We start from the raw sequence: 23,607 nt of genomic DNA, 5'->3' as shown, positions 1-23,607 counted from the left end.
ACATAGAGGATGGACATTTTGTAAATGTCGTGTGTTACAGTATTTCCTTTATAACATTTTTAATGACATTACACAATAACAACCAAACTGACATCAATGTTATTTTAGGTCACCTCTGACCATTCCCCACGTTCTCTGTTAGAAAGATTGTTCCATTATTCACTTTAGAATGTGTTAGAGTTTCGGCAGGAAAATCTGTGAAACAAAGGCATATTCCTCGGGTGAATTTGGAGAGAAAGAGACCTGAATGTTCTTTCCTTGATTTACAACAGGGCGTGAGCTGTCAACCCCCACCAGTTCCCTTCTCCCCACCTCTGCGGGTGAGAGGGGGTCTGGTTGAAGTTATTTATTTCAAAGCTTATCTGACCAATTTGGATCCTCACAGGACAGTCATGACACATGCATCAACCAATGGTTGCATGCCATGTCATCACTGTGTCATCGATTGATATATTGCAGTTATCCCGCTTTCAAAACAACTGGGATCTCGGAATCTCAGACTTCCAACTTCAGTGCGTTCAAAACAACTGGGAACTCTGAAAAAAATGAGCTCAGACTGAGAAAAATCGATTTGAGCGCTCATCTAACTCGGGAACTCGGGCCTCTTTCTAGAGCTCCGACTTTCTGACCTGAAGATCACTGACGTCATGATTTGAGTTCCCAGTTGTTTTGAACGTGGCATTTGCTGATACATAAAATACCTATCCTTTAACGCCAAACACAGGAGATGAGAAGCAGGTACAGGGACTGAACCATTTAATATAGACAGACATACAACGGAACAAGAACAGCATCTGGAAATAAACATGACACGACAAACAATGCTACAACAGGGAACAACCCAGAGGAGCAGACATACAGTGCCTTGCGAAAGTATTCGGCCCCCTTGAACTTTGCGACCTTTTGCCACATTTCAGGCTTCAAACATAAAGATATAAAACTGTATTTTTTTGTGAAGAATCAACAACAAGTGGGACACAATCATGAAGTGGAACGACATTTATTGGATATTTCAAATGTTTTTAACAAATCAAAAACTGAGAAATTGGGCGTGCAAAATTATTCAGCCCCCTTAAGTTAATACTTTGTAGCGCCACCTTTTGCTGCGATTACAGCTGTAAGTCGCTTGGGGTATGTCTCTATCAGTTTTGCACATCGAGAGACTGAATTATTTTCACATTCCTCCTTGCAAAACAGCTCGAGCTCAGTGAGGTTGGAGGGAGAGCATTTGTGAACAGCAGTTTTCAGTTCTTTCCATAGATTCTCGATTGGATTCAGGTCTGGACTTTGACTTGGCCATTCTAACACCTGGATATGTTTATTTTTGAACCATTCCATTGTAGATTTTGCTTTATGTTTTGGATCATTGTCTTGTTGGAAGACAAATCTCCGTCCCAGTCTCAGGTCTTTTGCAGACTCCATCAGGTTTTCTTCCAGAATGGTCCTGTATTTGGCTCCATCCATCTTCCCATCAATTTTAACCATATTCCCTGTCCCTGCTGATGAAAAGCAGGCCCAAACCATGATGCTGCCACCACCATGTTTGACAGTGGGGATGGTGTGTTCAGCTGTGTTGCTTTTACGCCAAACATAACGTTTTGCATTGTTGCCAAAAAGTTCAATTTTGGTTTCATCTGACCAGAGCACCTTCTTCCACATGTCTCCCAGGTGGCTTGTGGCAAACTTTAAACGACACTTTTTATGGATATCTTTAAGAAATGGCTTTCTTCTTGCCACTCTTCCATAAAGGCCAGATTTGTGCAATATACGACTGATTGTTGTCCTATGGACAGAGTCTCCCACCTCAGCTGTAGATCTCTGCAGTTCATCCAGAGTGATCATGGGCCTCTTGGTTGCATCTCTGATCAGTCTTCTCCTTGTATGAGCTGAAAGTTTAGAGGGACGGCCAGGTCTTGGTAGATTTGCAGTGGTCTGATACTCCTTCCATTTCAATATTATCGCTTGCACAGTGCTCCTTGGGATGTTTAAAGCTTGGGAAATCTTTTTGTATCCAAATCCGGCTTTAAACTTTTTCACAACAGTATCTCGGACCTGCCTGGTGTGTTCCTTGTTCTTCATGATGCTCTCTGCGCTTTTAACGGACCTCTGAGACTATCACAGTGCAGGTGCATTTATACGGAGACTTGATTACACACAGGTGGATTGTATTTATCATCATTAGTCATTTAGGTCAACATTGGATCATTCAGAGATCCTCACTGAACTTCTGGAGAGAGTTTGCTGCACTGAAAGTAAAGGGGCTGAATAATTTTGCACGCCCAATTTTTCAGTTTTTGATTTGTTAAAAAAGTTTGAAATATCCAATAAATGTCGTTCCACTTCATGATTGTGTCCCACTTGTTGTTGATTCTTCACAAAAAAATACAGTTTTATATCTTTATGTTTGAAGCCTGAAATGTGGCAAAAGGTCGCAAAGTTCAAGGGGGCCGAATACTTTCGCAAAGCACTGTATGTTCAACTCATAGTCACTCATAGTAGCCACCATATTTAGGAGGATAGAAATATTACTGAACTGTAGCTAGCTAGGCAGTAGCCACTACTAGCCAACTAATTGTCGATTACCTATTATTTGATACATTTAGGTTAATTTACTCATATCAAGCAGCAGACAGTTTGCGGAAAGGTACAAATAACAATTTGTGGACTTGTTTAATGAATGATCGGACAGTGAAACTGAAATTTATTGATAGCTAGCTGGTGAAGCTTTCATTTATTCCCAATTAATTAAACTGAAGCTAGGTTTACCAAATCATATTTACTGCTCATGCAGGCTAGCAAGCAAACGGGCATCTGTGTGACGTCACATATCAAGAAGTCTCAACCTATCCTCCCGACGCAACTCATGAATATTAATCAAATCTGTCAAGTGATTGGTTGAGCCTTCTTGGGTGCGTGACATCACTCTCATTTCTCTCATCCTTATGATATTTTTGCACTTCTTAAAATATATGCTCATTAGGAGTCAATGCATATTATAGGGATCAGCTATGTTTATTTTACTGTAATACAATGTACAGAAATTTGTGTAAGGTGCAATGTGTATGTCCAATATGAAATTATCAGTGACGATGCTGGGGGTGTAAACTCTGTGGAGTTGCTCCTGAGTAGAATGGGACACAACGTACAGGGTTTGGTCAGTGTAGGCCGCCATTGTAAATAATAAATAATAATAATAATTTCTTAACTGACTTGCCTAGTTAAATAAAGATACAAAACAAATGTCAAACAAACCCAATATCTGTGGGGCTTCTCATGTCAAAATGATTTAGCTGAGTCTATCTTTAACAATATTGTCAATGTAACATTATTTGCTTTAAGGAACTATTTTCATTTTTATTGTTTTGTTCGATTGTTAAACTAAATTCCAAATAAAATGTTACGATTTGCGACTAGTGTATTATTTTTTACCATCGTCATTGGCTGACTTTTATTTTGAAGGGAAATGGCCGAGGTCACGACACGGTCTTATTCTTGCTAGGTCTTGCTTATTCTTTCTCGCGTCTCAGTAGTGGTTTATGTGAGGTGTCTGCTGCCCTCGGAAGTGAAATATAGTAAGACAAACAGCAAGGACAGCGATAGCCAAGAACAAAAATATATAATATCTGCATAAGCAGAACGAAAACACTCTCCTAATACAGGATAATAATAGTTTCATACACAATTCAATAACTACATTTTCTTTCTACGACTAGAATTTCTGTTTGCCATATTTGGTCAATTTGAGGAGCAGCTACAGGGCTCGGGTTAGCCACTTCGAAAGGAAGACTACATTTTATCATCTTCCCTTCCTTTACGGAAGAGAAAAGTGAGTTGCACTGGCTGTCATCTTTCCCAATGTTATTTCTGTCAGTGTAAGCATTAAAATAGCTCAAATAATATTATTAATAATCCGCCGTTAAGATTATTTAAATTGCATTAGCTACAGTTGCTAGTTAGCTAAACACGAGCAACTAATAATGTTAGCTAGCTGTTAGTCTTGAGACAGTTGGTAATTTTGTTGGCGACATAGCTAATTTGCTAGAACCGAAGAGTGCCCACAGTATTCTCTGATATATTCCATCCCAGTCAGTTATGGGTTTAGAAATTAATTATATTTCTAGCTAGTGCAACTACTGACAACCAGAGAGCTTTAGAGTTTGGTTTATATTTTCAAAATGTCGGCGATGTGAAGCAGCTCGTTGAGTGCTGCGGTCATGAAGCGTGCTATGGAGAATATTGATCAAGGCACACTACAGTAGAAAACACAATTGATAATAACAATGATACATGCAGATACTCCATATCCTATTTAATGTCATTTCTTTGTGAGCTTTGCCTTTAGATTATACCCTTTGTTCTAGTGCAAATAAAGTGAAAGTGTTAAGGCTAATGTTTAAACTTGCTTTCTTTTCACAGGCAATAACCAGATACAAGATGAGGCCAGTCGTGCCCAAGGATTGTAATGATTGACCCTTGATCCAATGCCTTCAAAGTTTCTGCATTGGACAGGCTACCGTGGACAATGGCGCCTGCCATTCCAGTATTATTCAGCCGTCCTTATCTGACTCTTCAGCCCTGCTGAAGTGTAGTGTCAGAGAAGGTGCGGTCAGTGAGAATGGGTCAAGGTCCCTACCTGCCGTGAGAGTGGAGACTTTTTTTTTGGCACTTTAATCAAGAGACAGGGCTGATGATGGAGAAAGGGGTGGCTGAGAGCGAGATGGAGGAAGAGACATGGACTGTAGAGGCAGCTGAGGAGAGCCCTGAAGAGCTGCCCTCAGGTGTTCCTACCCTCTCGTCTTCCACCTCCATGCCTGACCAGTGGGAAGTCAGAGGAGATGAGGAAACTCATCAACCAGTTCCCAAAGAGGATCTCAAAGCTACCCCTCAGGATATCCCGACTCCAATCAACCAGGACTCAGAAGAAGCAGAGTATTGTGGGATTTCAGAGGCCAAAGAGGATGAAGTCTCTCTGAAACAGGAAGGGGCGGAGCATGTGGTCAGAGAAGCAAATGAGGAGACTGAGGGTGGAGATGAAGACGAGAATGGAGGAGGCCGAAACGAAGTCGGGAGGGAGCCTGGCATGAACGGGGAGTCTGGATGGAAGAGCTCAGGGGCCGGAGGGAGGAAAAGCCGTTTCCGGAACAGCGGAGGAGGAGTGGTGGCAGCCTCCGAGCAGAATACCCAGGCTACATCATCATCCTACCTCCCGAAAGGGTCCCTGTCATCGGGTGGTGGGAGGCACAAGCAGGCCCGGAGGCGCCACCACCACCACCAGGGCCGGGGCCGGCGTCAGACAGGCACCCAGCTTACCTTGGCCTTCAGGGAGCTGCTGTCAGAGTCGCTCAGCCCCTGGTGCATCTCCTGTATTCACATGGTAGTGGAGCTCATTGTCTCTGTGACCCACCGCTGCGGGGTGGCTGTGGAAGCCGCAGGGGTAGCCCTGTATGACCTCGGCTCACAGCTGCTCAACAAGGTCACAGACGTGCCGGGAATGAAGGCGGACGCCCGGCGTGTGCTGGAGAGGGTGAGTTGCGCTGGAACGGTCCTGGTGGATAAGAGCATCCGTTCGGTGGAGTGGGTCTGGCAGGTCTCCCTGACCTGCTTCGGACTCCTCTGTGCTGTGGTGCTGCTGGGTTCCCAGTGGGTTCGGTTCACGCTCGTCCGGCTGGGCGGGGAGAGGGGCCAGCGGTGGTGGACAGCCGTGCAGGACTCCAAGGTCTGGAGCAGGGTGGCCTCGCTAGTGCAAAGGATCAGCGGCTGGTTCAGGAGGAGGAGAGGCACAACCACCCAGGTGCCCCCTTTCACCCCAGATTCCCCCGGTGGAGCTGTTAGGTACCAGCCTGGGCAGGAGCTGGAGAGACTGCTAGCGCTGGCTCAGGTCCCTGAAGAGGAGCTGGACCCTTTTATAGTGTTGGGGGTGGAGGCCCACGCAACTGAAGCTGAGCTAAAAAGGGCCTACAGACAGTTGGCTGTCCAGGTGAGTCTAAATGAGATGGGCATTACATTTTATGAGTACAGGTGAATGATAAAAATGAGTGGAACTGATCAACTGGCAAGTGTGTAGCCATTATGGTCAAATAATTTCAGCTTTGCCTGTCAGAACACAAGCCAAAGCATTTTTGCCCTTAGCTCTGCCTGGCTGCATGTATCTTTGTTGCTTTATATCCACAATATAAAATGTAATCAGAGAATGACTAGAAGTAGCCAACCTGTTGAGTCTTCCTTAGTTGCTCTAGCACGTTATCTGCACTGCCCCTTACATCTGTCCATCTTTCTCTTTTCCTTCCTCTCTCAGATCCATCCAGACAAGAACAAGCACCCGCGCGCTGGGGAGGCCTTTAAGGTGCTCAGGGCTGCCTGGGACATCGTCAGTAACCCAGAGACACGGAGGGAATATGAGCTGTGAGTAGAAGACATCCTAACTACTTGATCAGTACTTAAATCAAATGCCAGAAACTATGATAAAATGACTGCACCTTCAAGAAAAAACATCTGTTAGAACTCAGGCCTCTCACAATAGGTAATCTCTTCATCTGAAATTCCTAACTGGTCCTTAGTAGAGGTCGACCGATTATGATTTTTCAACACCGATTCCGATTATTGGAGGATCAAAAAAGCCAATACCGATTAACCTGACTATTTTTATTTATTTATTTATTTGTAATAATGACAATTACAACAATACTGAATGAACACTTATTTTAACTTAATATAATACATCAATAAAATCAATTTAGTCTCAAATAAATAATGAAACATGTTAAATTTGGTTTAAATAATGCAAAAACAAAGTGTTGGAGAAGAAAGTAAAAGTGCCATGTAAGAAAGCTAACGTTTCAGTTCCTTGCTCAGAACATGAGAACATATGAAAGTTGGTACTTCCTTTTAACATGAGTCTTCAATATTCCCAGGTAAGAAGTTTTAGGTTGTAGTTATTATAGGAATTATAGAACTATTTCCCTCTATACCATTTGTATTTCACTAACCTTTGACTATTGGATGTTCTTATAGGCACTTTAGTATTGCCAGTGTAACAGTATAGCTTCCGTCCCTCTCCTCGCTACTCGTATGCTCAGTCGGATTATATGCAACGCAGGACACGCTAGATAATATCTAGTAATATCATCAACCATGTATAGTTAACTAGTGATTATGATTGATTGTTTTTTATAAGATAAGCTTAATGCTAGCTAGCAACTTACCGTGGCTTACTGCATTTGCGTAACAGGCAGTCTCCTTGTGGAGTGCAACGAGAGAGGCAGGTTGTTATTGCGTTGGACTAGTTAACTGTAAGGTGCAAGATTGATTCCCCGAGCTGACTAGGTGAAAATCTGTCGTTCTGTCCCTGAACAAGGCAGTTAACCCACCGTTCCTAGGCCGTAATTGAAAATAAGAATGTGTTCTTAACTGACTTGCCTAGTTAAATAAAGGTATAAAAAAAAATTGGCAAATCGGCGCCCAGAAATACCGATATCCGATTGTTATGAAAACTTGAAATTGGCCCTAATTAATCGGCCATTCCGATTAATCGGTCGACCTCTAGTCCTTAGCATGGTATAGTCAATCTAAAGGCCTGTGAGATGTTTGGTTTAGTTCCTCAGTAACAGGATACATAGAAAATACGTGCTGTGAGTAGATTACTTCATTCAAATGCAGGAAACCGTGATCGAATGACTGCACTGAAGGCCGATGGGATGTTTGGTGTAGTTGATATGGCGTTGACTTGTTTGCCTGGTCCTCTCAGGAAGCGCATGGCACAGACGGAACTCTCCAAGTCGATGAATGAGTTCCTCACCAAACTGCAGGATGACCTGAAGGAAGCTATGAACACCATGATGTGTACGAAATGTGACGGTAAACACAGGTATGTCACTCAGACTGAATTAATATCTGTAATATCTAGAAAAAATATCATACATTTACAACCAACACCCTGCAGACTTTTGTGAAAGTGAGCGATTGGAATAGTAATATAATTTACCTGCACTGCAGTCTTGTCATTTACAGTATTTACCTAAATTAATATGGTGACTACTCCCAATCACTCAAATTCTATTTATACATTTTGCTTGCTATGAAATCTTTATTACAGAAAGGAAACACAAGCATAGGCCAGACACAAAGAGCATCCCATTCTGCATGGTTTAGTTTACGTTGCTGACTCCTCTCCCCCTTATTACTCCCTGTGTCTGCAGGAGGTTTGAGATGGACCGGGAGCCTGCTGAGGCGCGGTTCTGTGCAGAGTGTAACAGACGCCACAGCGCCGAGGAGGGAGACCTGTGGGCCGAGTCCAGCCTGCTAGGCCTACGCATCACCTACTTTGCCTGCATGGATGGCAAAGTCTACGACATCACAGGTACTGGATTAACTATGGCTGTGTTCACGAGCGTCAAAACTGTAATGCATTGTGGGTCAATTTTGAGTAGTTATTTATAATGCAAGGTGATTTGTATATCAGTAAGTCTGCAATCGCCAACTGCAATGCGGTCAATGTCGAACAAGCCAATTGCTTTGACAAGCCGTGTAATTTTATTTTATTTTTTATTTAACCTTTATTTAACCAGGTAGGCAAGTTGAGAACATATTCTCATTTACAACTGCGACCTGGCCAAGATAAAGCAAAGCAGTTCGACACATAACAACAACACAGTTACACATGTAGTAAAACAAACATACAGTCAACAATACAGTAGAAAAATAAGTCTATAAACGATGTGAGCAAATGAGGTGAGAAGGGAGGTAAAGGCCAAAAAAAGGCCATGGTGGCGAAGTAAATACAATATAAGTAAAACACTGGAATGGTAGATTTGCAGTGGAAGAATGTGCAAAGTAGATGGGGTGCAAAGGAGCAAAATAAATAAATACAGGAAGGGAAGAGGTAGTTTGGGCTAAATTATAATGACACCCACATGGATAGTTTGGCTCTCATCGATGCTAATGCCATAGCCTTTTGTGTATTGACTTAAAGATGCACTATGCAGAAATCGCTCCGGCATTTCCTGGCTGCAAACATTTGAATAGTTCGGCTAATTTCAGTTTGAGACAAAATAAGCAAGTATGGTGTAGAGAAAGAAACATTGTACCATCTAAACTGTGAAATATATTTTCAATAATATATTTATGTGCCAGACCATGCCTGCGTGAATGTTTATTGGTCATTAGTGGCCATGTTTTTTGAGTTGCTAGACTGGAGAAACATAATTTGTGAGAGCTTGGTGATTGGTCATTCGGTGTCAGAAGAGTAGCGTCTTAAGTGTTTTTCACAAAATTCAAAATGGCGGAAAATCCATCATGGCGGACCTTAAAGGTCCTTGAGGCAAATGTGTTCCTTGTGAGGGGAGGGACCTAAGTACCAAATGTCAGGAGTCTAGGACACTCGGTAAAGGGGTGTGACCTTTAAAAGTTATCATTTTCAATCGCTTGTTATAGTGCCACCGTGTAGCCATTTGGAATGGCATTGCATGATTGGGTGTGGCGCTTGGCCCTTTACCATCTTGCAAAGTTGCACCCTCCTGGGCCTTACATCTCACAAGAATTTGCATTTTTTTTCACCAAATCGCCAGAAGGAGAAAAATAATAAACGGCAACAAATACAATAGTGGTTTCACCCAGCTTCGCTGCCGACAGGCTCAAAAGCTCTACAACTAAATTAAATTCTAAGCTACCAAATAATGTTATGTTTCAAGTTTTTATTGTCATGTGCACAAGTACAGTGAAATGCCTTTTCTTGCAAGCGCGTTCCCGACAATGAAGTAATAAAGACACCTAAAGTCAGACAGACTGTTTCTCCTCCTAGCTGCTTGCTTCAGTATTGTCACATTGATTATTTTGTCAACTTCTCCGCTCTCACCTTTCAGAGTGGGCCGGCTGCCAGAGGATAGGCATCTCTCCAGACACACACCGCGTGCCCTATCACATCTCCTTCGGCTCCAAGAACAACAGTAGCTCCACGCAGCGCCACAGGTTGGTCCCAGGTTAAGGAGGGTTGCGTTCCAATAATCTTATTTTCCTCATGAAGTCTGCACTCTTTAACTACTTCACACAAATGTAAAAGCATGGTGTAGGCATGGGCTAGAAAAATGGTCCCCAACTTTTTTACATTAACATTAACCTAATAAAACAGCTCTGTAGAAATTAGGTTTGTGCAGTAGGCCAAATACATTATCACAGCATATTGGCTATATTCCTGTCCTGCCAGTATTGTTCTTCTCAGACCATATTATATATCAAAACTCAAGCTTTGATAACAAACTAGATCAGTTGGTGTAGCACTTGCGATACACAGCTGAGCATAAATTGAAATAATTAGCTAATAATTATCCATTTTATTTTACTGGACTGATGGTTGTGCTTTCAAGACAACTGGGAACTCTGGAAAAAAAAGAGGTCAAAGATGCCCGAGTTTCCGAGGATGACCGTTCAAAACGATTTTTCCCAGTCGGATCTCGTTTTTCCAGAGTTTGCAGTTGTCTTGAACACACTGAAGGCAGAAGTCTGAGATTCCCGAGTTCCCAGTTGTTTTGAACATTGCATTAGTCTAAGTGGAGGGAGGGAGAGTGCAGCAGAGGGACTGCCTCTCATGGTCCCTGCTCTCTCAATTCCTTTCCTCCGGTGAGACTGACAAGAGAGGGGACACAGTCTTCCTCCTGATGGTGAAACTCGACTCGCACTGCATCTGCCTCAGGCACAAATTCATGTTGTTCCTATGACCAGAGAAAGTGAAATACTCTTCGATATTACAATGGACACAACGAGCTGCTAATAATAATAAAAACGCAAGGCTATCGATACACTTGGCTACTCATTCATTGCAGCGCTAGGGGAAGTAGAGAGAATAGTGTTAAATAAAAAGTGTTGACAGTGCTGAATAAAATATATACATGAACTCACTCATAAGAAAAGCAGCTCTTTGACAGCCTCTCTCTGGTCATGGTTTGTGGACGCTGTAGGTATGCACAGTGGTTTGAGCTGTCTGATTGGCCAGCACAGTAGGCGTACTTGATTTAGCCACAGATCTCCTGGTCTGCCGGGTAGTGCATGTTTCGGGAGAAAGGAGAGATTATTGGGACTCAACCAAGGTGTTATGTGATCGACCGCTCTAAATGAGCACATGCTGTGGTCAGTGCTGTGGTCAGTGCTGTGGTCAGTGCAGGTGCTTGTGCAACTATCTCATTGTGACTTGCATCAGGGTTAAATATAGGCTAGATTAAAATGGAATGAAAGGCCACCCAAGGCTCTGATGAAGCCTGTTTGTCCCGTGAATAAAACTCAGATCTATGTAGACGGTGAGTGCTCCTATTTCTTTATTTTCCTGGAGTCACCTGTTGGAAGTGTCTTGAGGTAAAGAATGTTTTTAGAATGAATGTTACTTTGCTCCCATGCTTTCCAGGACACCTCCAGGTCCAGAGCACCCTCCTCCAGGCCCGGCCAACCCCGCTGACTTACATAACTTCTTCAACCGCATCTTCCAAGGGGGACCTCCTCCCGACATGGCTGCCAACGGGGGTTTCTTCCCCTCAGGACCGACCCCCCACCAGCCCTCTGGTGCTGGACCCGGATCTAGTGGACCTTTCTCCCCTCCTCCACCACAGACTGGCTTCTTCATGCCTCCGGGAGGGCTCCGGCCGGAGCCCAGTGAGACGTGGGCCGATAGCGGAGGCAAGCCTCCGCCCCGCAGGAGGAGGAAGGTCCGCAAGCCCTTCCAGAGGTGAGAGCGGCCATTGTGACGTGTCATCGTAGCAACACGGGGACACTCAACACACGGCCATGTCTGTCGACGAGCCTGGACCTCCCCCTACTGTACATAAGTTGAAGGATCAGTCAAACTCAGGAAGATTCACACGGGTCAGGGGCTGCCTCATGTATCAAAAGACTGACAATACAGAGGCCATGAGCCAGAGGTTTGAGTCTGGACCAGGTAGAAGAAGACGGAACTAACTCAGAGTTGAAGTATATTTGGGGTTAGGAGGTGACAGTCTTTTTGCTTCTCCCCCTCACATTGTTTTTTTTTCTTTTTTTTTTTCTTGTGAAACAGCTGTAGCCATGCCACTGATATCACAAGCCTATTGCTAACAATGCAAACACATGTCCTTAGGTCTTACTTCCCTGCACAATCCTGCATCATTACATGCCATTGACACGTTTGTAATTATTTTTTTAAACAAAAAAGGTAATCTATTCTTGCTTCAGGTCTTGGCGCAGACTGTGAAACTGTGTGTGTTCGTGTGAGAGGGGACAGGGCTGGAAGAAGCCAATCAGAATTTATGAATTGCTGGATCAAACGGCTCAAGCTACATCCTGGGAGAAGACGGTCCCCAGAGAGAGGGCTGGTCTGCCCGTTACTGCTTTGACACACCCATCCTTCCGCCCATTGCCTTCTTTGATCAATTGTTACCTGGTTAGATTATCATTTGAGCAACTGATTTTCTGCAATTTTTATTACTTTTAATGAAGTTAGAGTGAACGTTTGCATAGTTGTGACATTTGTCACTATTGGAAAGTAAGTTGGTGAGTGAAAGTTGTCTCTCTGCCAAATGTAGATATCAACTCTGTCTCTCAACAAATTGAATCCCACGTAGAAGCACTATGATGAGGCGTCAGACTTAAGCAGGTTCACATTACAATTAAGACTGTTATATTGTGAGAGTCAAGGACCTAGGCTATTTACTGCTTTCAGTCCCTAAGTATTGGTGTTATTGTCTGGACGGCATCCTATGGATCAAGAAAAAGCTAGTTTCAGCTCCTAATTGCATCTCGGCACCCTTTAAAGATTGGAGGTAACGAAGTTTCCATTGAGAACACAATGACTGTGCAGTGTAAAAGATTAGCTATCAGAGGCTACTCTTTGACATTTACTTTCCAACTGTTTAAAGGTTGATTGAAAGACAGGGGAGCTGAATGTCAACAGTTACAGTTTTATTACCACCACATTTTATTTCAAAGAAAAGCTACCACTGCCTTTGCTTTCACCCCACGCTCAGACAATATACTCCAGATTGAAGAGGGATAGAGCGAACAGAATTTAGATCTCTAACAATGTCTCTACTCATTATGGCAAATCATTGTTTTTCCTGTGGAGATTTGGTCTAATTCCTCTTAAATGTTAAGAGGTCTGGGGCAATATGAATCAAGCTTCTCAGAGTAGGCGTGCTGATCTAGGATCAGGCCTGTCCATGAAAAGGCTAAACTGATCCTAGATCAGTGCTGCTATTCTTAGACGCTTAATGAATACGGGCCCTGGTATCAGTTCCATTAGCCTCTTGTTGGTTGTACTTTTGATTTGTGTCATTCTGTGGATGTTGGGAGATTAAGTGGTACCTAGGGTCCCTTGTTGCACATGTTTATTTGCTCTCTTTACAGTGAAAAAAATAATGCAATTGTCCACATAATTGGAGGTATTATAGGAGGTTTAATTTAATCTCAGTTTTAGGCTGAATTGCTTGCGCTGTCAATTATGTTTTAGATACCCTAGTTGACTTGAGAATGTATGGCTTAAGTAGCAGCCTAAAACGGCAAGTCAACTAACGGCTCCCAGCGTGGTAGAGCTGGGGGACCTGCTAATCCCAGATTAATTAAATTTTTTCCCATTATATTTTTAAACAGTATATGCAAAAAAAAAGATTGCAAAAAATCTGACAATCGGGGTTAAATGTGCATTTAAAAAAAGTTTTGGTGGGTAGGAAAGTGTGAGTTTATTGCAATTGTGAAACATCACTGTTCAGTTGATTTTAGCTTTTTTCTGGATTTCATAGTAAAGTTGATTTCCTACAGATGGATGAATGGACTTTCATTGTTTTGTGAATTACGTGGATTGAATTGTGTCTTAAAAGTTACAACTCACAAGACAGGAGAATGCTGTGTCATTCCAATGGAGCAGAAACCAGGGGACCTGCTAATGGCCCTTCTGGAGCACACTCATTCATTTAGAATTTACACTAGATCCCACCCATCTTTATACACAAGTGGTGTGGTCCACAACACAACTTGCTGGTCCTTTAGGATGGCTCTGTTTTTCTGATGGAAGACCATAGAGACACCCGGGACAGTAACATTTAGGGCTGGATTCAATCCATATCACCGAAGTTCAGCGCTATAGCGTGCTTGAAATTGAAAGGTTATTACCGACTGAGCCAACATATGCAGCGTTTACCGTGAATGCAGTCTCCGTTAATGCGGAAACATTGCCTTTAAAATGTAAATTGGTGTACAACTTAGCTCTTCAGTGCTATGGATTGAATCCAGCTCTTTGTAATGACTACTGTTTCCCACTAGCCTCTGGGGTGTGTCAATGAAGTGGTGCAGGTGATGGTGGAAAATAATCTCCTCCACAGGTTGACTTCTATTGAACAAACCTGATCCCATAACAGAGCAAAACACTTGTGAACCTCATGACCTGGTTTACCCGTTTTCTACATTAGCTCCAGAAAGCCACGTGACAGTTCTTCCCCATTCCTTCAAAGGGGTTTAATCCTTAATTTACAGTAAACCAAAAATTAAACAGGCACTTCATGTCTTTTTCCTCCTCTGACCTGACTTATCCGAAGTCATACAGCTAGCGCTATGGAAACAGTGTAGAACACACCTCTCTTCCATAAAAGGCCTTTTCTGGGCCGCTGCAGATTCCCAGAAGCCAGCTTATTTGAGTTTTCTCCGCTATCACCTCACACACCATTAGTGCTTCTGTCAAAAGGGAGACACTGGGATATTTACTAAATGCCTCCCTGTCCCACTACTTCACAACTTCAACTGGGTCACCAAGAGATTCTCTGGTAGGTCCAGCAGAAATCCTTAACAAATTAAAAGGGTTATTACCATTAGCCATATTTTAGTATGACAGACAAAAAGCATGTTTTGTCTGTGCAGTGTGTGCTACTGTTTCATGAACCATGCCTGTTCCCATTCTTACCTGTATCTTTCAATTCTGATTATCTTGCTTTGGGATAAATGGGATACTTAAACAGCACTCCGGTCTTCCCTGAAGTTTGATTTGCCACCAACACACTTCTTGACAATGAGAGAACCAGTAACTGTAAAGATACCTTCCATTTAGGTATATCTTAATCTTTTACAAAACACCTTTAAAACATACCAACTACTGTAGTTAGTTTAATAACATGTTTATATTCCTTCATATATTTACATTTGCAAATATATAGCTGTTAAAAATAACTTGGACAGCATAGTTGATAGAAAAACACCACTGACCCTCCAAAAATAGAATATTAAGCAGCACAACCTTATAAGCAATGATACTTGTGCCCACCATCATCAGCTACTCTTCCTTTAAAACTTGCCCTTCAGTTCCCCAATAACCCTATGGAGAATTTGACAGTTGAGATAGGCCACCAGGCCTCCCTGGTTGGCCCAGTGGTCTGCCCCAGTGCTCTCTGTGTGGGGTTGGTGGTAGGTCAGTTCCCCTTGGTCCTGGTGCCCCCCCTGACAGTGGCTGGAGCCAGAGGAGTGGAGGCACTCTTTAAGGTCCACCATCCCCCCACCCAGTGCACGGAGCAGGGCATGGGGGCCACAGGAGTCCCACTTGAAGGTGCTGCCCTCTGAGAGGACGTAGACGTCAGCCAGGCCCAGGATCACACACAGGATCTTGTATCCGGCCCCCGAGGCGTACATCAGCCTGTCAGGCCCGCACAGAGGGGCCAAGGCCTCTTTCACTGCCTGCTTCTCACTGGAGCTCATCACCACTGAGAGCCCTGGTCCTCCCGCTGCTGTCGTCTTTGCAGGTCTGTCTTTAGGTCTGAGCACTGAGCAGGCTTTGACGCTCCCACACGACACACCCCAGAAATGCTTCCCCTTCCAGCTGCAACAAATATGTACATCACATCAAACAAAGCTGACAAAGGCAGCTTTGTTGGTGAGAACTGAGCATTATTGAGTATGTTATTTCTGTGTCAGACAGGTTTAATTATAATTCAGTAAGTGGATTGAAAATCATAATTGAAAATAAAAACATTCCAATACTTAAATTGGTAACAATTAGTTATTTGAATCAACTGAACTGAAATAGCATTGACCATAACCCAGTGGCCTCATTCATAACAATTGAGTAAATTTCACACTAAATATCTGTGTGCAACATTTCTGAAAAGACTAAGTCAAAACATATTGAGATTTATAAACTTGCCGCATGCCATACTTGCACATATTTCCCATTATAAATCAGACTTGTCGTAAACTATGCGCATCGTGAACAAGCATTATAATTCCGCCTGGAAAAAGCACATCATTTAGCTTTTATGGTGACAATAACCCCCTTATTTTCTGTTTTAATTTGGAACTTTTGAAATTAGGCCACAGCAGTTTCTAAAAGATAGAGCCATGGCAAATTAGATCAACTGTTCTCAGGAGTGTTGCTACATTTCCCCCCCCCAGTGATTTTGCTGTAGCAAAGGAAAGGAGTGACTATTTCTGAAATTAAAAAAACTGACAAATTGTTGTGGAGTTCACAGAACATTTTATTTAACAATGTTTTGCAATTACTTTTCCCCCCAGCCTGAATATGATGCGCTTCCCACGATTTTTCTGAAACATTGTCGATGCCCACTTCAAACATTTGAAATTACAAGGTGAACTGTCAATTCTATTGTTATGTTTTAATTTTAACCGCACTCCGGATCATATGGAGCAAAATATTTGAAATACCTTATTTACTACTGTGAATTAGGTCAGATTAAATGAGAGATGGGACGAATTGTATCCTTATTTACTACTGTGAATTAGGTCAGATTAAATGAGAGATGGGACGAATTGTATCCTTATTTACTACTGTGAATTAGGTCAGATTAAATGAGAGATGGGACGAATTGTATCCTTATTTACTACTGTGAATTAGGTCAGATTAAATGAGAGATGGGACGAATTGTATCCTTATTTACTACTGTGAATTAGGTCAGATTAAATGAGAGATGGGACGAATTGTATCCTTATTTACTACTGTGAATTAGGTCAGATTAAATGAGAGATGGGACGAATTGTATCCTTATTTACTACTGTGAATTAGGTCAGATTAAATGAGAGATGGGACGAATTGTATCCTTATTTACTACTGTGAATTAGGTCAGATTAAATGAGAGATGGGACGAATTGTATCCTTATTTACTACTGTGAATTAGGTCAGATTAAATGAGAGATGGGACGAATTGTATCCTAATTTGTTGAATAGGCTTCTTTGGGAATTTGAAACCATCACAGTCAGAAAAGGTCAGGAATTTATTCTGAAATGATCAGGAAATAGATTCCTATTACTATATATATTTTTAGATTGTAAAAATAAAATAAATAGATCTCCGCTCTTCTCATTAACGACAAATGATTGAATATTGTTATATTTTCCAGTTTTTGGGGTTTTATGAATAAGCTAGTCATCATATCCCCCATTTGCCTGCTTGCAATGCAATACTTTAACCACCAAAAATTGTGTGCTCTCATAGTCTAAAGTTTGCAGGAAATTAAGCACATTCTCACATCAAGTAAATTTTTTATAAATACTTACTTTTGCGTTAAAACTGGCGAATGCAGGTTTTGGGGTATATTTTGTACATACGCAGCGTTTATAAATGATGCCCCTGGTGTCAGAACTGATTGCTGTTCTGGTTCTATAGCAGGGATCTCCAACCTTTTCTAGCATGAGAGTTACTTTAAAAAATGTAACCTGTTGTGAGCTACATTTTTTTTTAATGCTTTCAAATAGGCACATTCTTCTCTACCATGCAACTCATCCCTGGTTACTGTACCTAATAAAATAATGGTTGATAAACACTATTCGGCATGACAGGCCCCATTAAATTAAATTCAGTTCTCTCTGTTTTATTTTTCCTGGTTTGGGATTTTTTTAAAATGTTTTTAGACTCTCAATATTACAATTATTCATAGAGCATCAACGAAAATGGATGTCCATATCAATGCTTACATCACATCAGAACACCCTTTCTGGAAGATTAAAAAGTAACACATTTAGATTTGAGTGTAATTCCTCTTTAATTGCACATCTGGCAAAAGAGGAATGTGTCAATGTAGTAATGTTTCTGCTGCTAGGCCTACTGTCATGGCGGAGTTTCCAAAACAATGGCCACCCAATTGATACAAACAATTATCATTTATAGTTCTGTCAGGTAGGCCGGGCGCATGCTCGCTGACACGGTCGCCAGTTGTACAGTGTTTCCTCCGACACATTGGTGCGGCTGGCTTCAGGGTTAAGCGAGCAGTGTGTCAAGAAGCAGTGCGGCTTGGCAGGGTTGTGTTTCGGAGGACGCATGGCTCTCAACCTTAGCCTCTCCCGAGCTGTACGGGAGTTGCAGCGATGGGACAAGACTAACTACCAATTGGATATCATGAAAAAGGGGTATAAAAAATAATAATAGTTCTGTCAGGTAAGCCTACTTTGCAGTTAACATCTAATTGAGATGATTTTTGGGGAAAGTCTTTCTGTCTACCCACAAAACGGTTATCATTAGCTTTGCTAACTGGCTACATATGGAGTGATTGACAAATGCACATACCATACAGACAGGGCTATATTGCTGGGAATGAATTTGCAGACATTGTGTTACGTTTGGCTTTTTAAGCAAATAGTGGCTAACCAGAGTTGGGATAACGTCAATGTGGCTTTGATTTGATAGTAGCAGAGAGCTTTATGTTTATGACATTGCGATGGAAGGACGCATGTACTTTTAGAATTGATTCGCGAGCTACTCATAGGTGGGCTGCGAGCTACTGGTAACTTGTGATCTACCTGTTGGAGACCCCTGTTCTAGAGTCTCACCCTGTTGGGTCTTTGTGGTTGAAGGGCTGGTTGATGACCCCCATGACGGGTTCCCCAGTAGCGCGGAGGTAAACCCCGATCAGGACCAGGGCACACTGCAGACCTGACGGACAGAGACGCCCCTCCACCGCCGCCTCCTCACGACCTTCAATGTATTGGCTGGTGGCATCTGAACGACAACCAAACCGATAGGAACAACATACATACAATGCATGCTTATAACAGTGTTAAAGGACAAGGAAAAATCTCTCCCATGGCGTAGGTGTAGTAATTACACCATACAATACAAGTGGATCTGCTCAGTGCTAGACATTATCCATAATTTCCATTCATGCATGTCTGCGGAGATACAACAAATCTTGTTTTTAAATAGTGAATCTAGGTCAGGTGTTACCGATGGGGTCAATCCAGATGCCCAGGTCAGAGGGGCTGAGGGGTATGTGGAGGTCGTCTGTCCCCGTGTCAGTGAGTGTGAGCTTAGCGTCCTGGTGGATGGCACGCGCCAGGAGAGTTGCCGCCGTCTGGTCCCCATCCAGCACTGTAGCCAGCAGGGCTGCGGTCTCCTTCTCCGTCCCACACACTGTGACTATCACACTCTCCCCTGGGATGCACGCATGAATGCACACACAGTCAACATGTCATCAACAGGTCTACTGTTATTAAAAAGTACATGTTGCATTGTATTATGTTGTGCTTATACCAATGTTATAACCCTGTTATTAGTCATGTACCTGCATTGTATTAACATATTGTTACATAGTAATACGTTTTACTGAACTGTGGGTGTTATTACTAACCTAGTCCATTCTCAAACTTGTTAGACTCCTCTCCTTGTATGTGGTCAATCATTTCAGGAAACTAAGGTAAAACAGGATAAAACGAGTAGAGGGTTAATTAAGATTGCCAAAAATGTTTGATTATACTAGAGAGGGATATGCCACAAATCCTCCAGAGGCTTGCCTGGAAGTATTTCAAACATGAAACAATCCTCATCATGATAACATGAGAAGTGTTTTGGTTCCTGTACCTGAGCTCCAACATCATGGCGGATCATCTCTTGGATCACAACATCAGCCAGTGTCTTGAAGTCCTGGACAAACTTCTTGTTCTTATCCACTCCAGTCTTCTCCTGGACCAGCAGCTGGAAGAGAGGGGCCTCCTGCCTGCACACGCGGGCCACGTTGGCCGCCTTCTCTGCCACACGCAGCAGCAGCTTCAGCAGATCAGCCATACTTGACACCTGACCTGAAAGATATAGAGAGACAGAGAGAGATGGCCAACACCTTTAATACCTGTGTAGGCTAGCAGGGCCTTAGATAGTACCTTAGATATGGGGTCAGAGATAGTGGTGGTTTGTTTCCCCCAGAAAATGATGCTGTGAGTGGCTGACCTAAGGGGTTACAAAATGTCCTTGTGACCCTCCAGATAAAAGTGACAATGATTAGCCACAGCCTTGTAGGTCATAGCTTCTCTCAATGGGGAAAGGATCTTGAAGATGTCAAAGACAAACTCTGTAGAGGTTGTAAAGAAGCAATTAACTGGGTTACCTGGGGAGGTCTGCTCTGATATTGATAGTTCATGAATGTATGTGGCCTGCCTCTGAGTGCATGCCTAATTATAGCCTCTGTAATAATGAAACTAGGACATCTCTATGTAAGTGAGAGCAAAGAAAAATAATGACCCCCATTCAATAGCCTGTTTTATAAAACCATGCACTCTCTATCCACATACAAATAAGTCCAGTAGCCTAAAACTGATATTTCTGTTTGCTCCTCATTATCAAAGTGAAAAGTATTGGCATTTATGGAATTTGGGCAAGTTGAGTCAGCTGTGTGGTTGCCCCATTGGACAAGCAATATTTTTTTTTTACTGAATACAGCCAAAGTTTTACTCTGGTTGTGGTACTGCAAACACGTAATGTTTTAAGACAAAATATTAACATTAAAATATAATATTGTAATTCTGTAAGAGTTAAACTGATTACAGTCTTGTTCAAATATGACAAGAGTTCATGGTCAAGAATAGGCAACTGACACAGGGGAAACAATATCTTAATGTCACTTAGATACAGAAGTTACTTTTTCGTAGCAGGATAGGAGAGCATGCAGCAGGTTAGGAAAATGTACGTAGCAGGTTAGGAGACTGAAGTTAAGGTTAGGAAAAGGGTTAGGGGAAATGCTTTCCTAACCTGCTATGTAAATAAATCACTTTTTATCGAAGTGGCGTGGAAAGAGTGTGTCCCATTGACACAGAGAACAGTGACGCAGAACAGAAAAGCAAGCACGACCAGGCATATAAATGCTTAATCATTTCAATTCAAATATTGCGGTCAATCCATCCAGAATATAGGCTACTCTATGTGCGCATATTTCACGCCTTTGTAGTTGATTACATTAGTGAAAAAACCTAACCCACTCGCCACTTGAGTAGGCTATTTGAGCAACATGGACCTAGAAATAAAGTTAACGTGTTTATATAAACAAGCTATCAACAGTGAACGCTACCTTATATAAAAACATTGCAATTTATTTGACTCTTACCGGGAAATGTTCCGGCTGATTCGTATTAGGGTATTTTCTCGTCTAACGCCCTTCAATGCTGAGCTGTCACGGTCCAATCTGCTTAATGTTTCCTGTGTCAATGCAGGCTAAGGATGTTTCTGAATGGGTGTAATGCCGTGTGCTAGTCTACAGTCGGCTACAATAAAACAAATAGGCTACGGGCGACAATTCAATCTCGGGATATAATTTCCCTACTCCAGGAACGTAGTTTCCTGTTCTTGTTTGATTACGTCGGTGCGGATGTTTTTGCGTATCGGAAGGGCGGACGGAGGTGATTTTCCACTGAGGTCGCGAAGGCTTTTCCATCGCAGCCGACGTGGGCGGAGGTTAGAATAATGTAGTACTGTATCCTGCCTACTAATGTGTAAAGTCGTATGATCTTGCTGCAATATGTCTACACGTGCTACGTTAGTTTAGCTACAATGTGACAACTTGAACTGCACCAGTTCTAGACCTAGACCCTACGCCCTATTAAGTAGGCCTATGAATTATTTTCAATTAAAAACGATTCTACATCCCTCAATACATTTATCTTTACATAGAAAGGTGAACGGAGAAGACAGCTATGCAACTCAGCATTTAAAGTGTTGAATAAAAGCCTATTCTTCTCCCCATCGGCACATCAATTATATATACTCAATCCAAGGCAGCTGTGACCTAAACAAATCTAATCATATGTGCATTTGTCATTTGATATGAACACAGCAGTAAGAGAATCACAGTAAGTGACGCAATTGAAGAGGAAATGGCTTTAGTGGCGCCCTATTGCCTCTATTACCACCAGAAGCATCCATTATCATACTGCATACATCAATCATTACTGTAGTAAGCCTGCATGGAGAATAGCAAGCTATTCCCTTTACAGTGCAATACTTTTGACCAGGACCTATATGACCAAAGGCCATACAAGTAGTGCACTATAAAGAGAATGGGGTGTTGTTTGGGACATAACCACTGTCTGGCTGACTGATAGGAGCTTTCATGGGACTGATCAATACAGTTTAGCTGTTCAGAGCACTGAGAGAAAAGGCTGAAAAACACAACCACTGGACAATGACTTATTCCCTACAGTGCCTTCAGAAAAACTATTCACATCCCATGACTTCTTCCACATTTTGATTTGTTACAAAGTGGGATTAAAATTGATTTAATTGTAAATAATTGTCAACGATCTACACCCAATACTGTGTAATGTTAAAGTGGAAGAAAAATGATAACAGTTGTAAAGCATTTTTTTGAAAAATGAACACTAATACATACCTTTGGCAGCGATTACAGCTGTGAGCATTTTTAGGTAAGTCTCTAAGAGCTTTCCACACCTGGATTGTGCAACATTTGCTGATTATTCTTTTAAAATTCTTCAAGCTCTGTCAATTTGGTTGTTGATCATTGCTAGACAACAATTTTCATGTCTTGCCATATATTTTCAAGTAGATTTAAGTCAAAACTGAAACTCTGCCACTCATGAACATTCACTGTCTTCTTGGTAAGCAACTCCAGTGTAGATCTGGCCTTGTGTTTTAGGTTATTGTCCTGCTGAAAGGTGAATTAATCTCCCAGTGTCTGGTGGAAAGCAGACTGAACCAGGTTTTCCTCTAGGATTATGCCTATGCTTAGTTCTACCCCATTTATTTTTTTATCCTGAAAAACACCCCTGGCCTTAACGATTACAAGCATACCCATAACATGATGCAGCCACCACTATGCTTGAAAATATGGAGAGTTGTACTCAGTAATGTGTTGTATTGGATTTGCCCCGAGCAAAATACTTTGTATTCAGGACAAAAAGTTAATTGCTTTGCCACATTTGTTGCAGTATTACTTTAGTGCCTTGTTGCAAAACAGGATGCAGGTTTTCAAATATTTATTATTCTGCACAGGCTTCCTCCTTTTCAATCTGTCAATTAGGTTAGTATTGTGGAGTAACTACAATGTTGTTGATCCATCTTCAGTTTTCTCCTATCACAGCCATTAAACTCCATAACTGCTTTAAAGTCACCTCAGCGGTTTCCTTCCTCTCTGGCAACTGAGTTAGGAAGGATGCCTGTATCTTTGTAGTGACTGGGTGTATTGATACACCATCCAAAGTGTAATTAATGATTTCACCATGCTCAAAAGGATATTCAATGTCTTATTTTATTTTTTTAATCTACCAATAGGTCCCCTTCTTTGCGAGGCATTGGACGACTTCTCTGGTCTTTGTGGTTGAATCTGTATTTGAAATTCACTGCTCGACTGAGGGACCTTGCATATAATTGTATGTGTGGGTTACAG

The 23,607-nt window shown here is 42.1% G+C and overlaps 3 protein-coding genes across 6 annotated transcripts in view; 2 read left to right on the top strand and 1 right to left on the bottom strand.

Annotated features, from left to right (window-relative positions):
• The first annotated feature begins 3,508 nt into the window (after positions 1 to 3,508).
• LOC110494161 (dnaJ homolog subfamily C member 14) lies at positions 3,509 to 13,779 on the top strand. Of its 4 annotated transcripts, none has more exons than XM_021568956.2 (8): positions 3,509 to 3,572; positions 4,417 to 5,977; positions 6,296 to 6,402; positions 7,745 to 7,864; positions 8,196 to 8,356; positions 9,858 to 9,963; positions 11,390 to 11,707; positions 12,190 to 13,779. In XM_021568956.2, the coding sequence occupies exons 2-8, from the start codon at positions 4,688 to 4,690 to the stop codon at positions 12,206 to 12,208; spliced, it is 2,121 nt and encodes a 706-aa protein (XP_021424631.2). In that variant the 5' UTR covers positions 3,509 to 3,572; positions 4,417 to 4,687; the 3' UTR covers positions 12,209 to 13,779. The 4 variants fall into 4 exon arrangements, with proteins under 4 accessions (XP_021424631.2, XP_021424629.2, XP_021424630.2 ...); XM_021568954.2 differs by having other exon boundaries at positions 3,518 to 3,826; XM_021568955.2 differs by having other exon boundaries at positions 3,518 to 3,872.
• Positions 13,780 to 15,089: 1,310 nt separating this feature from the next.
• LOC110494163 (inositol polyphosphate 1-phosphatase) lies at positions 15,090 to 21,557 on the bottom strand. Its single transcript, XM_021568960.2, has 6 exons — positions 21,313 to 21,557; positions 19,800 to 20,017; positions 19,570 to 19,630; positions 19,167 to 19,373; positions 18,773 to 18,941; positions 15,090 to 15,811 (listed from the first exon to the last, which is right to left on the bottom strand). The coding sequence occupies exons 2-6, from the start codon at positions 20,001 to 20,003 to the stop codon at positions 15,283 to 15,285; spliced, it is 1,170 nt and encodes a 389-aa protein (XP_021424635.1). The 5' UTR covers positions 20,004 to 20,017; positions 21,313 to 21,557; the 3' UTR covers positions 15,090 to 15,282.
• The window catches only part of LOC110494165 (protein S100-B), a 5,880-nt gene continuing 3,669 nt past the window's right edge, over positions 21,397 to 23,607 (top strand). The window contains exon 1 of the mRNA XM_021568967.2: positions 21,397 to 21,659. The gene's annotated coding sequence lies outside the window, so the exon portion shown is untranslated. The remainder of the gene's footprint in view (positions 21,660 to 23,607) is intronic.

The sequence above is a fragment of the Oncorhynchus mykiss genome, chromosome 17 (genome assembly GCF_013265735.2).
Source record: "Oncorhynchus mykiss isolate Arlee chromosome 17, USDA_OmykA_1.1, whole genome shotgun sequence".
Taxonomy (NCBI): domain Eukaryota; kingdom Metazoa; phylum Chordata; class Actinopteri; order Salmoniformes; family Salmonidae; genus Oncorhynchus; species Oncorhynchus mykiss.
Note: the sequence above shows the minus strand (reverse complement) of the source record. Positions and strands in the feature narration are given on the sequence as shown.